Here is a 17224-nt window from a genome sequence, read left to right as displayed (position 1 = left end):
GACCTGTGAGCAAAGTTAAAGCACTGAGCATTTTTATTCTGGAGAACAGATAACTGAAGGGAAGGGCAGCTGTCCACATATCTAAATAGATGCTGTACAGAAGACAGGAGCCTATTATTTTCAGCCAACAAGGACAGAAGATGGGATAGTGAATATGAGCTAAATGAGGGAAAATTCAGTTCTGTGGCAAAAACTTGGTAACACCTGAGCAATGGAACAAGGTGTTGGCAGGCTGTAGAATTACCCAGGCTGTAGATATGCATGGGAAAAACTAGAGGATTTTGAATTGCCTGTGGTATAGGAGTCACTAAATCAGTCCTGTATTGTTGCAGAGGAGTGTGGACTAAGTTGCTTTCTCTTTCTCTTCCCTCCTCTCCAGTCCAAAGGTTTCGCCATACTATTCTGATGAGTTCAACACACAAATCAGGGGTTAAACGTCAAGAAGGGAAAAGAACTAGTTAAGCTAAGGGAAAATGTTGGCATATGAACAAATGCACCTAAACTGGCTGTGAATAAATCTAGTGGGGAAATCGGAAGAAGCTTTGTGCCCATCAGAGCAGTGACATTCTGGAACAGCCTTTCAGTGCCAGGAGGGATAAGGATGAAATCCTAACTAGATTTAAGATGGAGTTTGGTAAACATATGAACAGGATTCCCTAAAACAGCAGGGGACTGGACTTGATAACTCAGGATGTCTCTTCCGGTCCTTTATCCAGTGTCCTTAAAACTATTAGGAAGGGAGTCTTTCTGGCACCAAATAGGTTGGCCAGGTTTATACCTTTCACTTCTCTTCAGAGCAAAGAGGGAAACCGAGGAACACAGTAGTCTTGATGCTTTGGCTCTAAAATTCATGAAATTCAGCTGGAATCTTGCTTTGGTAAGGCTGTTTCTCCCTCAAAAGAAAATGTTGTCAATTGAGAGAGATTCACTGAGGAAATAAGCAAACTGCAGGAAAAATCCTACAGGGAAGGTCACAGCTATTTATTTCTGATTGGAGCCCCAAGTAATGACTTTGAATTAACATCTGTAATTGCTCTAGTGGCAGGAAAGCATTGAAGCACAATAATGCAAAACTGCTTGCTGGTGGCAGGGAATGGGGAAGAAATCAAAGTGTCATTATATGAATAAAAAACACAGCTAAGCATGGGTTTGGCACCAAGGGGTTGTTTGTATGTTAAAGGTGAGTTTTACTTGAGAAAGACAGGACAGTCTTGTGTGTGCACACAGAGCTGCTGTGCGTGTCACCTGTTAGATTTGTGTTTTTATGGATGCATAATTACCAGTCACTGGTACGTGTAGCAGGTCCTTTGGACATTTGAGCACCTGAATTCGAGGTCAGCTTCTCTTTACCTTAATCATGAACTCCTGAGCCAGATTTCTGTTCATCAGCACTAAATTTACCCACGCGGTTGTCAGCCGAGAAGTCCCCATTGTATAGAAGTCCATGGCTAGCATGAAGATGGCATAACTAAAAGTATGCCACTTGCTCTGGCTCATCCAAATCACAAGCCAAAAACCTTCAGAAAACAGGGTAGGTTAGCACATGCCCCTGATGAGTAGATGACACCTGAAAGCTAATGAATGTGAACAGACTAAAGATTATGTGATTTGAAAATAGGATGCTTGCATTAACACATGTATTTTGATTGTATGGCTGTTTATCCTGGGCTATAGTTTAAAACCCCTGCTTAAAGGTATTCTGTATGTCTTGCAGACCCTGTAGACTATCTGCATGGAGCTTTACACTTTTTATGTAAGACCCTTGCTTCCCATAGTGATGGAACTGCCCAGAGAGAGAGAGCTGCCTACTGGGGAGTGCAGCATGTCTGTGTGAACCAGGAGCAGGGCATGGTGTCAATGTTCTAGCAACCAAACATTTCTTGCAGAAATGGCAGTGTGTGGAAGATGCCAGCGGGAAACTCAAGCTGCACAAGTGCAAAGGGATGGCCAACCTGGCAGCCATGGGCAGCAGCAAGGGGATCTCCAACCTTATGCCCAAGTATTACAGCAGGAACAGCGAAGACTGCAACTGTGAAGAGAACGAGTATAAGCTGAGCCCAATTGGACGCAGAAAGAAACTCTTCTCCAAGAAGAGTAAGTGAACCCCCTGTCTTGCTTTCTAGAAAGAAGCCTGCTCCTTGCTCATGGCATCCAGAGAAATGGCCTGATTTTTATAGGTGATAAGTCCCAGCAACTGTCACTGAAAGTCCAGGTACAACTAGTGTCTGCCCTTAGATAGCCAGATTTGAAAATATGTTCGATCCATAGACCCTATGATTCTTTGGAAGATGAATTCTTTGATGCTTAGCAGCCCAAAGCAGGGCCATATGTTGGCTTTAGTGGGACCAGGATTTGCCCCTTACTGTTCAGTGGCTCTGAATTAGTTTGCTCTAGCTATGTGGAGTATGTATTTTGCATAGTTCCAAAAGCTGTTCTTAGTCATGGAATTTTACTTACGATAAACCTCTTGGATGTGTATTGTGGCACCAGAAGCTTGCTGATTTTCTACTACGTTGAATCTTTCTTAGTCACTTTGATCCCATGTGGAAAGTACAGCCATTTGAATTAAAAAGATGCAAAGTCTACATAAGGCACAAAGGAATGGAAAATTGGGCCCCTATCTCCAATCATTTAAATGGTAATACAGATAAAGGTGTTGCCCTGACAGTCCTGGAGAATAAAAATCTTTACTTACGCACCGGTCTGGGAAGGCATTCAGATATCCTGCACAGAGATCAGCATGAAGAATTGCTTTCTGTTTTCCTGCAATTGTGCTTTGTGACCCTGTTCCAAAGGTCCATTCTGCTCTTGATCTCTCTGCACAGACTGCTAATTAGTGCTAATTGCGTTTTTAGTGATGTGGACTTGAATCTCAGTAGAGATTTGCTCTTCTGTTGATTTGTATTTATGTATTTATTAATTCATTTTTAAAGAAAGCAAAGTACTTAAAAAGTTCAGTTAATTTATTGAGCATCAAAGGTGCTGGGCCCTTGGAGTCTATGCCTTTTCAAATAGCATCCATAGTGTTCTGTTACATATTTGCTTTACTGTATGAAAAGGTAAGTGAAATAACTACAGCTTTCATCTACCTATCCCATAGGTTGCCTGTATCATTTCATTAACTGCTAGGCTCTTACCCTATGTAGTCTAGCCACTGAAGGGGAGAGGAGTATGTCTCACACATCATACCAGTAGGGCAAAAATGCTTAAACAGCCATAAAATACTACAGTATTCAGTTGCAATGGTGCAAAAGGATCCAGCATGCAGTAGAGTTACTGAAGTGTTTTGTGCTGTTACGGCAGTAATTTATTTTTAATAAGGGAGTGTATACCCTGTTACAGAGGCTGCTTATCTCTAATGTCTTTTCCTGATACTCAGCCAGTGGTGCCAAGGTTGACTTTTAACCAGAGATCATATCCAAAGGGGAAAACACCATTTTTAGTTCCCTTAGATCAAATCAGGTGCTTCTCCACAAAGCTCATTCCATTGGTCCTTTCTTAAACCTGAGTCAGACTAATATCTGTATTTGAAGGACAGAGTCTAATTATAGATTAAAGAGGCAAACGGCAGCTCCAGAATTATTATTCGTCTGTAATGTTTCTTTCGTCTCCCTCCACAAATGCAGAGCCTTAATTATTTAGCAGATTAGTCTTTCTGTATAATGACCTGGCACAAGCTTCAAACGGAGAGTTTAAATTGATTTTCTCCCATTATATTTGCCTTGCAAGCTGATTAGTAACTACTAAGCTAATTTTTTGGTGAATAAAATTATTGGTTCCGAGATGAAATTACTCAGCTATACTTGCTGTTTAAATATGTAGCACCGCAGATAATCTTTAAGTAATACTAGAAGTTGCAGCTTAATTAACTTTTTTTTAAAGACACAGTAAAGAAAATTTTGGTTACAGAGACTTGAGCCACTTAAGCAAGCAAACAATTATATTTAAGTGGGGACAACATAACATTGTGTAATAATACTTAACATGTATTAAACAATTTCACTTGTCTGGTACTTATAAACATTAAACTTCCAGTGTTCCAATACATTGGTTAAATATGCAGTTACAGTTATCTCTATTTTGCATGTGAACAAGACTGAGGAAAGGAAGCTGAGGTCACAAAGGAAGCTGCTGGCACCTAGATGAGAACACTGGCATTCTTGGTTCCCCACGTTCTGCTCGGACAAGGTGGAGCTTGTACTCAGTCCTAAGCTATCAGACCAATTAGTTGCATTTAAAAAAAGGAAACATTTTAGTTTATCAGAAGAGATTTTTGTGGTCATGATCCTGTGAACAGTATGTTTTCCAGGCTTCTGTATCAGTAATACTAGGAACAATGGGTTCAGACTTCAGCAGGGGAAATTTAGGATGGAGATTAGGCATGCCCCACAAGCGTGCATGTGTGGTTTGCGGTTTCCTGTCTGCAGCGCCACAAACCACATGTGCTGCACACGCAGGCGTTTACCATGCTGCTGATTTGCAGCGTGTCACCAAAACCTGCAGAAAAAAGCAGGGTGCTGCATGTGGTGGCAGTGTGCGCTGCCCGAAACCAGAGCCTGGCTGGCCAGAGCCACAATCCAGTTGCTGGCCAGGCTCCACATTCTGGGATTGCCACTGCTGGAGCCCCAAGAGGCCCCCAGGACCCCAGGTCAGGTTGTTGGGGCCAGCCCACGAGTGGCATCAGCCTCCCCTACCCAACCTGGGGCAACTTGCGTGCCAGAGTGCGCATGCAGAGACATTCCTACTTCTGGGGATATGCCTTATGAGAATGGTCAGGGATCGAGCAGGCTACCGATAGAAAGTGTAGATTTTCCACATTTGGAAACTTTCAAAAGTAGGTTCGATAAACCCTTGCTTGGGAAATTTTAGGCAAGGACGATCCTGTCTTGAGCAGGAGGCTGGAATAGATGATCTTTTGAGGGGCCTTCCAGCCCTACTTTCTTACAATCCTAATAATGGTGATACAGGGCGCATCTGCACGTGCAAACGTTGCTGGATGGATTTACTCCAGAGTAATTTCCTCGAGTAAATCCACCCTGGGCATGTATTTACATGAGCCAATTTGGGAACTGACTTGCTGCTCCTGGGCAGCAGTCTGCTCCCACCTCCTCCAGCCCACCACTGGCCTCCTGAAGCAGCCAGGGGGAGCTCTAGGCTCCCCCTGGGTGCTAGACCAAGGGCTGGCAGAGAGCATGGGGCCAGGAAACAGCTGTCTCCTTGCATGGGTTGAGAGATTGCTCCCTGTCCCCAGGACCTGCCTGCTGCCAGGATGGGCTCTGGTGGTGGAGCCCAAGTGGGGACAGTGTCCCTCTGTCCTGACAGCAAGGATCCCCGATCAGGGGTAGGGGGCTTGGAAGAAGCTGTGGGGGAGGGGCAGACCCCCAGCCCCCTCCCCCCATCTGCCGGTGGGGCTGCTAGCAGTGAGCCCTTGTCTGAGACCTGCCCCTCCCCCACAGCTCTTTCCATGCCCTGTGCCTTGATCGCCCAATCAGGACATGGGGCTGGGAAAAATTTCCGGGGCCGGGGTCTGCCCTTGACCAAGATGGTTCCCAGCCAGCCCTGGGCTCAAGGTTGCCCAAAATGGGACAGTGCCCAGCCACCTCCAGGCTGCACGTGCAGATTTCCCTGTGTACCCTGGGGCTGGCAGGGAGCTGTCCCAGTCAGGGACATGTCCAAGCCAGCTCCATGGTACTTATGGAGGGAGCTCCCAGTCCCTGCTCTGTGATGGCGGAGCAGGGCCTGGAAGCTCCCTGCTGCAGGGTCAGGGGGACATTGTTCCCACCTGGGCTCTGGGGCAGAGCCTGCCCCAGCAGCAGGCTGCTCTCAGGGTCAGGGAGCAATCTTCCATCCCCTGCTGCCCCAGCTGACCGGGAGCAAATTTGTTGCTGGCCAGCCGTCTACACGTGCCGTACTGAGCAGTAATTACTTGGCATTTAATTTGCTACTTGCCTTTGCAGGTAGCAGATGAACTGCTGAGTAAAGCAAATTTACTGCGCAGTAAGAGTCAAACACAGACACTTACTGTACAGTAAAGTGTCCCATTTAGATGTGGCCACAGTCACTTAGAGGTGCTCAGGATCAGATGGAATAAGGTCTCCCTGCTTTTTGCAGGATGAATGACAAACTAAAGTCAAATAAATCACCTGGTTTAAGAAGACTTACTGAATTTCTATGTTAGTTCAGCACCTCCAAAGCTATAACAGGGCAGTAACAACCGACATTTCCCCTAGACCTTCTCTATTAAACTCCAAATGCAAAGAAACAAAAGCTCCAGGATATTGTATGCAAATATAGTCAGAGCTTGAAAAAATAATTTTAAAAACTGAAGACATGATAAAGGCTAGGGACAGAAATTACACACAAACTATTACAAGTGATCAGAAAACAGTTCAAATCTCTAACACAACAGAAGTTCAGTGCATGTAAACCACTCCCGGAATAGCCCAGACTGGTTTAAGATAAACCTGGATGGATTTAGTATCAGACTTAACTGATTTAGGTTAAATTGGTTTACTGAACTTCTGTCCCAGATCCCCTCCAGACTCAAGTTAATTCACAGTCCCCCAGCATCCCAGGATGTTTTGCACCTCCCCTGCAAACCGCCTCTCACAGGGTGGGTGTGCTAGCCTTGGCCTAAGCTGTCTGCTCTAGCCAAGCAGGGAGGTGTGCTTCTGGCCTGGGCCACTGGAGGCATATGGCTGCATTTCCAGAATCAAAATGAATGCCCGTTCACTTGCTTATCAGTTTGAGCTACACAGCTTAGATTAACCTGCAAAGATTGAATTGATTCAGCTTCAGGCTCTTTGATTTAGCCTAAAAGATGGTTGTGGGGTGGAGGCCCCTTAGTGAGTTTTCAAATCGGTGGGGTCATCTCTGAAAGAGTAAAGGCAGGGTAGGGCCTGCCTGTCTTATGTGCGGAAGGGCTATGCTGGCAAAGCCTTGCTTGCAGTGTCACACTAACATTGCTCTCTTGTTTCTAGTTTGGGAGGTAGGCTGTGCACATTCAGCAGAGCGAGTCTCAGCCGTGGATAGACCTACTGTTAAACTGTTGTGCAGTACTCATGCTCTCAAACTAATCAGCTCAACTTGAGCCAGTTTCTACTCCCAATTTCTAAAGTCAAGATAAGTGTGATCCAGATGCCTGATTTTTCCCACAGCCAGTATAAGCCATCAATGGAACAGGATAGCTAGGACACTTGGTGCAGCCTGCCTAAAGTGGCATCAGCAATTCTGGCACCTGCACATTAATTATTGAGTAAACCACACTCTGGAAAGGAGTGGGCACAAAGCAGCGTAGCTTTCCTGTTTGTTGTTTTAAACAGCCTAAGTAGAAAGCCAGCTTATTATGCTGCAAATTGTCAGTTAAGAGAAAATGGAGCCTTTCCTTCTCCAAGCTGGTACTGTGGTGCTAAGGGGGTGCGGGGGGACCCAGGTGTCAGTGTTGACTGTGTGGAGTTTTATGACATGTTTCATAGTTTACAGCAGCAACAGAAAAAAAAATATACTGGACTATTTAGAAGGTTAAACTGCAAGGAACAAGGCTGTCTGGTAGAGGATGTGTTTGGAGGCTGGGGACATACAGAAGTAGACTCCACCCCAGACAGGCACCCAGCAAAATTTGCATTCACTAAATCAGAGAGTATAAATAAGATAATAGCTCCAAAGTGATTTAGATACCTCATCAAATCCCTCTGCTTCCAGCAATCACAAATAAAACCTGGATTAGATAAATGTGGCTGCTTAGGTCTGTATTGTTCTGTGACATTTGGGGCCATGGGAATTTATAGCTCACTTTAAATTCACTCGTGCATTTTGGAAGCAAGGAGAAAAGGACTTTCATTGATAAGCACATTCTCGGAGTATTTCTACAAATGGGAGTTTGTCAGGGATGGTCTTTGAATGTTTGCATATTTCTTTGTTCTATTAATTTCCCTTTTCTCCCCATCATCTTGTTGTTTGATACTCTTGGAAAAAAAATGTTTTTCCAAGAATATCAGAGTTCAAAGGTTAGTGAGGATAGACCAGCTCTAACAACATTAGCTATATTATTATCTATTATGGTCTCTGTATTCGCAGAGATCTTCTCCTGTGGTGTTGGAAAAATGAGTGTGGCCAATGGCAGTTGCTAAGTAGCATGTGGTGGAGTGAATGTCTACCTGGTAGGTTTGTAAATATTTTCTTTTTAACTTCCATAACGTTTGTTTTTCTTTGAGGTCCAATTTTTCTCCTGGAGCAAAATCCCAGTATTTTAAGGCACAGTCTGAAAAAAAAAAAAAAATCACTTGAACATCAAATACTTTAGAAGCAAAAGACTTGGTGTAAAATTTTCAAAAGGACTTAGATGGTAAGATCTTAGGTAGCTTTGAGGTGTCTGAAGTTGCAAGTAAATATCTATTTAGTGGCATTTTCAAAAGTACTTGGATGCCAAATTCCCAAGGAAAATTTCACAAAACATCTATCTGTAGATTTAGGTACCTTAAATACCGTAAAAATTTTATCCTAGGAACCCAAGTTGCTTGGGTTCCTCGGGAAAGTTTACCTTTTTGCAAAATTCAGTGGATGTGTATTGGCAGTAAATGGGAAATGCTGGGTTGGCATCAACTTTTTCCTTAAGGCCCATGCGAACAAACAAACTTTCTCATGGTTAGAAATTGTCAGCACCATACTCATTCATAGTCTAAAAGACTTTTCCTGTGGTCATTTATGTAACAGAGAATGCACTAAACCCCCTCCAAAACCTAGGTGGAACAGATATCAGCAGCAAAGACCAAGAGCTTTCTGCTGTGCAGCCAAACATCTGCTTTCACAGGGTTATAGTTATAGCTAGTTATAGTCTTCACTGTTACTCCTGAGAGAACTGTCATTGCTAAATGATCTCAGTGTCAGGTTATGAGTTAGCAGGTGCAAACTAGCAATAAGGCTGGAGTGATGAGGACTTGAGGGGAGTTAATATGAAGCTGAAGGCTGGGCATGTTTATGCCAGATATAAAGTTTCTGTTTTTATAATAAAATATTACCTCACTTCTTTATGCAGTTGAATCATTATTCCAGGTGCTGCAGTGCATGCTCACCACCTGGTGCTGAAATTTCATATGCTGTTACTTTTTGCTACCAAAAAATAGCTGTGAAAAATAATCTGTGGAGGTTAGTTGCCAGCCTGGCTAAGGAGGTCCTGGCCTTCTAGCCCAAACGAGGGGCAAAACCCATGTGCCAAGTACAAGAAATGAAGCACAGAGCTTGTGGAGAGATCTATTATTGAGTAACCGGCTTCCTTTAGCTTAAATTTCTCAGTGTCTAGATTCAGCTTTGGGGATGCAGCTAAATAGCAGGACAGGTAGGAGAACGGCTAGCTTTTGAGGAACAGAGAAAGAGGTGTGGGATTCTTGGACCTTACTAGGGCCAGACCTAGTTGGGGAAATTTGATAACAAAGGAGCAAGAGCAAAGATGCCTAGGAGAAAATCCTCAGTGGCATACATTGTGTGTATGTGTGTGCTTGCATCCAGGCAAGGAAATTGCAGGCAAAACATAGTAGTTGTAGGAGCAAATCAGGTGGTTACAGCTATAACTACTGAGATTTGTGACTACAATTCACTTTAGAAATAGGAAGCCCCAGCTTCAGCCTAGCTGTCAGTGAAATGTTTTAACCACCTGTCTTGGAAAACATGGCATTTGGGATGGATCACAGCATGAAATGATCTAGTCAGCACCGTGGATAGAGCTTCACGCAGCAATTCCATAAAGCGTGACTTGATTTGTGAGCTCTCTCATACTAGATAGATCGAATCATTCTCTACCAGGTGGGGCTGGGAATGGCTGCAGTGGAGATGTGCTCTCTTAGTTTTGAATATAAGAGGATTCTTTAAAGACGTGTAGACTCTTTCCTTGCATGCACTTGCTAAAATTTAACATGTCAGGTGGGTATGTGAGACTCACAGGGAAGAGAGACCTATACTTATTTATTTAGTAGGTTTATATTTCCCAAAAAAGGCTTAGGACAGCTTACAGAAAAAAGCAAAATAGGTTATAAAAGCAGATAGAATCATTGGCTGGCTGAGAATAACAGAGGGAAATAAAAGAACAATTGAAGAAATTGGAGTTTGCACATTGAGTGTAATTTTTAGGGTGTAGCTTTTTGGAATTTCCTCCTGGTATTGAAGAGAGAGGAGTTTCCTCCTGTTTTTATTCCAACATTTTCTGAATTGGAGCCTCTCTTTTTTTTATTCAGCTATGATTCACCTGGCTTAATACCAGCAATAAATGTTGAGCCCCAGATGGAGAAAAAGCACTGAGCCAGACCATCCAGCTGGTATTGCAGTTTCTCGAGGGCATTAACAGGAACCAAGTGTCAGGCGCCAAGGCTTAGCTTGGAGGAGAGATTTGTTTCTCTTGTTTTTGCCTGCCCTGCAATGGCCCTTGGGACTCTTGACAAACTTGGAATTCAGAGATGGAAAAAGTCAGCTTTGCATAAAAGACAGGATGTGCCAACTCATGTGATGTTCCCTTCTTGGTTGGACAATGCAGCAGTTAGTAGTGTTCACTATTTGTTTTCCTCTTACTGTGCGGGAGGGGATTCACTTTTGAAGGAAATAATTGTTTTATGGAGCTCAGCAGAGAGCAGAGAGCTGATTCTTTCCATGGCAGCTTCCCTGTCTTCATCAGACTGCGAAACAAAAGTGTCATGCTTCAGAGGGAAGGAATCTAGAACAGCAGAGAAACTTACTTGCTTTTAATTAGGTCCCACAGGATACTGAGTTTCTTCATGGGGAAAAGATCAGGAAGGAGCCAGTACAAATGGGGAAGAGGGATCCCTATAGCTGCTTTCAGCCAGGTGCCCTACTCAGATAAAGGGAACAGTGGTAGGTGAACACTTACCAGGCTCCAGCCACAGGATTGAAAGTATGAAATATTCCCAGTGGCGTTTTTAAAGAAGTTAGTTACAAAGTAGCAGGTAAGTTCTGCTTGCCTCAGGAGTCGCACTGAGCTCTGAGCTGAGCCTCGTCGCACTGAGCTGTGTTGTATACATAATGAAATGGGACAGGGTAAAGGGCCACTGGGTCCGATCCTTGCTAAGGAAGAGCAAGGGGGTCTCCCTTCTGCTTTTAGCAACCAGTTGGCCGTTGACCAGGTCTAGACAACACCAAAGTTAGGGGAGGTTGGGGTCTTGATCTAAACCTTGTCATCTAGACTGAGCGCTCAAGAACAACAAAAGAACCCAGCAACCCCCCCGCCCCCAAACCCTTATGTAACTGTGAAACCAGAATCTGTAGAAGAGATCCCTTTAGGTTTTGAGCTGGGGAGGAGAATGTTGGTGAACAATCAATGAGCAATTGTAGACGGCAGACTATTACTACACAAAGGGTGTGTCCACGCAAGATGCTTTACTGCACAGTAGACTAACTGTGCAGTAAAGCATCACCGTCTACACATGCTCACCATTTACTGTGCAGTAAATTTAGTTTACTGTACAGTTAGCTACTGCCTGTAACTACAGTAGATACTGCATGGTAAATACAGTACCTGTACTGCCTGTAAATACAGTAGATGGTACATGTGTAAATGCTGACCAGGAACAAATTAGGTCCCACTCAGCCCCAAAACCACGGGGTCACTGGGGACAGGGAACTCCCCTGGACCTGGCACTGCTCAGCTCCTGGCTCTGTGCCTGACCTCTGTCCTCGTGCTGCTTGGCTCCCAGCTCCTCACAGGATTTCCCAGAGCAGCCAGGGGCTGGTTGGGAACTGCCCCAGAAATGGGATAGCTGCTGGTCATCTCCGGCTGCATGGGGAAACCCCACTGGGCACCTGGCTTGTCCCCATGTGCATGGGGCTGGGAGAGCTCTGCAGCAGCAGCTGCCTCCAGGCTCTGTGCACATCAGGCCCTTGCTGTGCACAGGACTTCTGATGTGCACAGTGCCAGGAAACAGCTGCTTCTGCAGCCAGCAGAGCCCTTCTGGCCCCATGTGCATGGAGACCAGCCCCCGTGCTCCCTGTTGGTCCCCAGGCTAGCACTCCAATGGACCCTCGAGCTCCCCCTGGCTGCTGTAGGGAGCTCTGTACCCGGCTGCTCCTGTTGGGAGCAGATTTGTTCCCAACAGGGAGCACATATAGAAATGCTCCCAGGGAAAGCTTACTGCGCAATACTGCACAGTTAACATTAATAGCATGTGTGGATGCACCCAAAGAGAGATATTTAGTCATGTTCATCTGAAGTTGATCAGAAAACAGGGTAAAGATAGACTAATTGAATCAGAGATGCATAAGCTTTCATTAGCAAGTACTTAATTCATCAGATGCTATGATGAATAATAGTATGAGCTGCATCTGATTAAATGAATTCTTGTTCACAAAAGCTTGTGCAGCTTTAATACTGCATGGTGCTGCCTGATTGCAAACTCTGCTTTGTGACAGTGGACTGCAGACCCAGAGGTGGTGCACCACGAGGGACTGCATGGCACCAGTGGGAATGTTTGGAGAATCCTGCAATCTGCTCTGTGCACTGGCACATCAGAGGGCTGGTGACATGCAGGGGCACTGAGCAAAGGGAAACAGCAGTGAGAAGGGACTAGTGGGTTTGATTTGGGAAAAGGGTTAGGCTGAATCCTGGCAGTGCTATCTGGGATTTGTCAGTACAGCTTTCACAGATAGTGTTGGAGATCTTTGCTTGGGTTTTTGGACTGGACACAGCCCAGAAGCACAGAAGGTAGGGAGTCGCTTTGTACAGGCCTCTGCAGGGATGACCTAGGGAGCACATGTACATCTCTTCCATATCTAGCTGTCTTGATTCTTTGTTAAACTTTTACTGCCATCTGGTGACTCTTGTTGTGGGGCGGGGAAAGAACAGTTAAAATAAGTTATTTACTGTCTCAGCAAGTTGCCTATTTCCTCTCTTTTTCCCCTTCTGGGTCCCTCTGTATTGCATTTGCCCCACTCATTCTTCTAGTTACCCATCTGTCCGTGCAAACAGCAGAAACAAAGCCAAACCTGGTCAATTTATACCAGAGCTCACAGCATGACTGATTTTTAAAAGAAACCCAGCCCCATCAAGATCACATTATAACCCATGTATGCTCTCTCTCACCACCAGAATATAAACCAAGCTACATCCGGAATCGTTCTGTCCGCTCTGTGTCCATTGAGCTGAATGGAGAGGCTTATAATTTGGGTTTGGAGGATGGGTACCAGCCTGTCTTCCCAAGGAATATCACAAAAAGGCACAAACTCCAGAAGGATGTGGCACGAGAAGAGGAAGACAAGGACATTGGGGAATACAGTGGCACAGGAGGCCTTACAGAGTACACAGCCCCTAATTTAATCAAAGTGACACACAGGTGAGTGTGCAAGGCATGCCTCATGGGGCAAGTTGGGTAAATACCAGAGCCTTTCTTTGGATGAGCAAATATCTGGATTCCCATACCTTTGGTCACTGGCTCCCTGATCTGGCAAAGAAGACTAGAAGCCTGGACTGAGTTTAGCAATGGTCCTGCAGCAGCCAGCCGGATGAGAGAATTGAAGGGGTATTTCCAAAGTTCTGAATGTTGCCTGATCTTTGTTCCCTCTGAAGTCCAAGGCTAAACTAAAATCAAAGACAATCCCACCACAAATGTATGTTTAGGTCTGTCTTTCTCCTTTCTCATCCTCACCCACAGTAGCTTGAGCTTTTCACTAGATGATGTCATCACACAAAAGGGATGTCTGGCTGCAGAAGACCTAATGCAGTGTTCTGTAGTGGGAACCCACCTCTCATTCAGCCATCAGTGGCCAACCTGGGTCACCCATCAGTCATGACAGGCCAGGTTTCTGTTTGCATTAATAATGCACATGTATTTATGTGAAAATAAGGTAAAAATGCACCCATGAAAATCTCAGTATCTAGTGGTACACCCATCTGTCTAGGTTTACTCTGGAGACTGTAACTGGGACAAGGGCCTAAGTCAGCACAACTGATTGCGACTTGTCCTTTCCTTTTTTATGTCCTTGTGACAAGGTGTTTAGCAGAATGCACAGGTATCTGACAGGCTGTGTGACCTCTTGGGCTGTCAACCCAAGTCCCATTGCTACTTGTTGCAAGAAGAAAATCAGAATCCTAAGGAAAGAAACTGCCGCTTGTACCTCCGTTTGGCCGGTGTTAGGAATAGGGCAGACATATTTCAGCCTGAAAAAGAGAAGGCTAAAAGGGGACTTGGCAGCAGTTTACCACTACATCAGGGGAGTACATCAAGGGCTCAGTGAACAACTGTTCCCCAGGCGCCATTGGTGAAAACTAGGAGTAATGGCCACAAACTCGTGTAAGACTGTTTGAGGCTCAATGTTATGAAAAACTTCTTCACAGTCAGGGTTTTCAGACTGTAGAATAAGCTCCCTCCAGAGGTGATTCAATCACCTACCCTGGAAATCTTCAAGAGGAGACTAGACAGTCACCTTGCTGGGGGCACCTGACCCCCCGTTATCTTTCCTGCGTGGTGCAGAGGGCTGGACCCGATGATCTTCCGAGGTCCCTTCCAGCCCTGCAATCTGTGAATCTGTTGGAGGAAGTATGTCCAGCCCTGCAATCTGTGAATCTATTAATCTCTTTTGGAGGAAGTGTGTCCAGCCCTTTTCTGCCAGAGGAGCAGCAGCGGTATTGTGACGGCCTTTATAACAGAGGTGAAGGAATCCTCAGAGCTCTAATGCCATGGGAAAGCTAAAACTCTTGTTCTGTGTATATAAAAACCAGGGAGGGACTAATGAACTATTTGCAGCTAAAAACCCATTCAATTAGCCAAGTAGTGTGTTTTTCTCATGGATTATATGCAGATACATCAGTTATTAATTTGAGCCAATTCCCTGTTGCTGAAGAGTTATTTGACTTCAGGTCCTGTGTACAAAGCTGGAATCCTCCACAGTGGAGCTGCTTCCTCCTCACCAGCTGAGGGCTTTTCTCTAAGTCCTCTCTCCTCGGCCTCCACAGCCCTTACTGTGTCACTGGTCTGCAGAAGCAGACTCCGTTCATCCTGCTGCCTGGCTGGGTGGCTCCCAAACTCCCACAACGCACTTCCAGGAGCGCTGTGCGGACACTTCTGCACATATGTATCTTTGTGGAGTCTCATCACTTCATTGGCCACAAAGAGACTTGGGCACAAGCAGTCACTCTCAGTGGAACATGAATAAAAGAGGTTATAAAAGTCACAGGAGCAAATTCACAGCTTGCAGCCAGGCAGGTACTCGCAAGCACCTTTCTGTAGTCTTTGCTGAGCTCCAGGAAACTTAGGGTAAAATTTTCAAAAAAGAGCAAGTCTGAATCTAAAGAAGACTTTAAAGCTTAAATCTCATTAGAATAAACAGTGGAATTTAAAGCACGTTTAAAGTGGGAGTTAGGATCCTAAATCAGCTAGGTGTGTTTGAAAAATGTTATCCCAGTGCAAGAAGTTGCATTAGTTTAATTTCCTTTGAAGCCTAACATGTCTTTCTATCCCTTCTCTTTCTCTCTCCCACAGAGATCAGATGGTATTAAATTATTCTGAGAAGTATTTAAAGCTTAAGTGAACATGTTTTTTTTCTCCACGCCTGATAAATAACTGAGTACTGTGCACCACAATTTAAGGGCAGAAATGGGAAACAGGCAGCATGTAATAGTTTACAGGGACACCTTCCAATTAATTTTGCCTTTGGTACAAATATGCCATGACAACTAAAAACCAAACTTCTCCCTCAGTCCGGAATCTGTTATTTTATTTTGTTGAACTAGCACCGGCTGCTTTCTATAGCTGTGGGGCTCAGTCTCAGAGGCACCTCACATCTCCAGGAATGGTGTTATCAGAAACAGATGTTCCCATTGCTGGCTCTTGCATGCAATATAATAAACTGTTATTCTCCCTTGGGCAGATGCTACATCCTGGAGAATGATACTGTTCAGTGTGACACAGATCTATACAAGTCACTGCAGGCTTGGAAAGACCATAAACTTCATATTGACCATGAGGTCAGTGATTTTTATCAGTCATGTGCATGCTGCATGATGATGTTTATGTTTAATCTTTCCACTTGGGAATTGAATTAGCTTTGCTTGGAATTGTGGAAATGAGAGACATGGAAGAAAAGTTGTCCTGTAAAGGTCTGCCTCCCGGAGCTATGCATTTGCCCTGTCCAAGGCCAATATGGCCATCAGCTAAGCAAGTTGTTGCTGATATTTGGGGAAAGAAAATACCTTGATTTTCCTATGGCTCTAAGGTCAAGTTTCTATCTTAAGTGGCCAGCAGAAGCAAACTGTGCAATCCAGGTTTGCCGTTGGCTTTTAGGATCAGTTACAGCAGTGTCAGACCTAGACATAGCCAAGGAAAATGTATGCAAGAGCAAGATAAAGGTGGGGAAGGAAAAATCCTGTGGACACAGGGTGAGAGGGAGAGGACAGGAACACAAGTGAACCATCCAACAACTCTTTCTTTATTTCCCTGTGCATTTTTTTTATTAGATTGAAACGCTGCAAAATAAAATAAAAAACCTAAGGGAGGTGAGAGGTCATCTGAAGAAAAAGCGACCAGAGGAATGTGATTGTAACAAGATAAGGTATGCGCTGTAATGATATGCAACTATCATTGATTTAAGTCTTGACAGAAGGGGTCAGAATCTCTTTCACTGGAGCTAACAGTGAATAGACTGTGGCTTCACTAACCAGGTAAATGCAGTACCTTGGGTGTATCGCACCTGGCAGGGCTCTTCTCTTCTGTGAGAGTTGGGTGGCTACACAGAGGAAAATCCTTTTAATCCAGAGCTCCAAATCCAGTGTCCTTAGTTCAGCTGCTGTACCCATGCGGTCTCCCTACTACCACCTAAAATAATCAAGCTAATTCCTGGAGAAGCTTATTATTAAAATGGATGATTATAAAGATGAGTGGCAATAAATCTTTCTGTGAAGTGCTGGGTCTTCTCTGTGGCCTTTTGTCCTTCTCTGCCAGCAGTTGTGCTGTTAGACTGGCGTTGTCCTGCCTGTAATGAAACAGTTCTGCACTGCAAGAAAAGTGGCAGAATTCAGGCATTTCTGCTTTTCTTGAGAGCAGAAGGGACTATGTAACAAATGGAGCCAGAAGCTTTTTCTTTAAACATGCTTTCCATCAAGGGAAATGGCCAGTAGACTGTGATATCACATTATCTGCTTTTAATAAGAATAGTGCACAAGTGGAATAATGGAGAAGTTGGAAGAGAGAGATTTCTCCCCATTCAGCTTAATCGAGGCCAGAATCTTCCATTT

At 44.5% G+C, this 17224-nt stretch overlaps 1 protein-coding gene across 7 annotated transcripts in view; it reads left to right on the top strand.

The window, feature by feature from the left end:
- The window catches only part of SULF2 (sulfatase 2), a 243991-nt gene that overhangs the window by 211930 nt on the left and 14837 nt on the right, over window positions 1-17224 (top strand). For all 7 annotated transcript variants that reach the window (XM_090064399.1, XM_090064400.1, XM_090064401.1 and 4 more), the window contains 4 exons: window positions 1887-2094; window positions 13085-13328; window positions 15862-15958; window positions 16448-16542. In XM_090064399.1, coding sequence (XP_089920525.1) covers window positions 1887-2094; window positions 13085-13328; window positions 15862-15958; window positions 16448-16542 — 644 coding nt within the window. The remainder of the gene's footprint in view (window positions 1-1886; window positions 2095-13084; window positions 13329-15861; window positions 15959-16447; window positions 16543-17224) is intronic.

This window comes from Crocodylus siamensis, chromosome 10, assembly GCF_052110815.1.
Source record: "Crocodylus siamensis isolate JL-2025a chromosome 10, ASM5211081v1, whole genome shotgun sequence".
Classification (NCBI taxonomy): Eukaryota; Metazoa; Chordata; order Crocodylia; family Crocodylidae; genus Crocodylus; species Crocodylus siamensis.
Note: the sequence above shows the minus strand (reverse complement) of the source record. Positions and strands in the feature narration are given on the sequence as shown.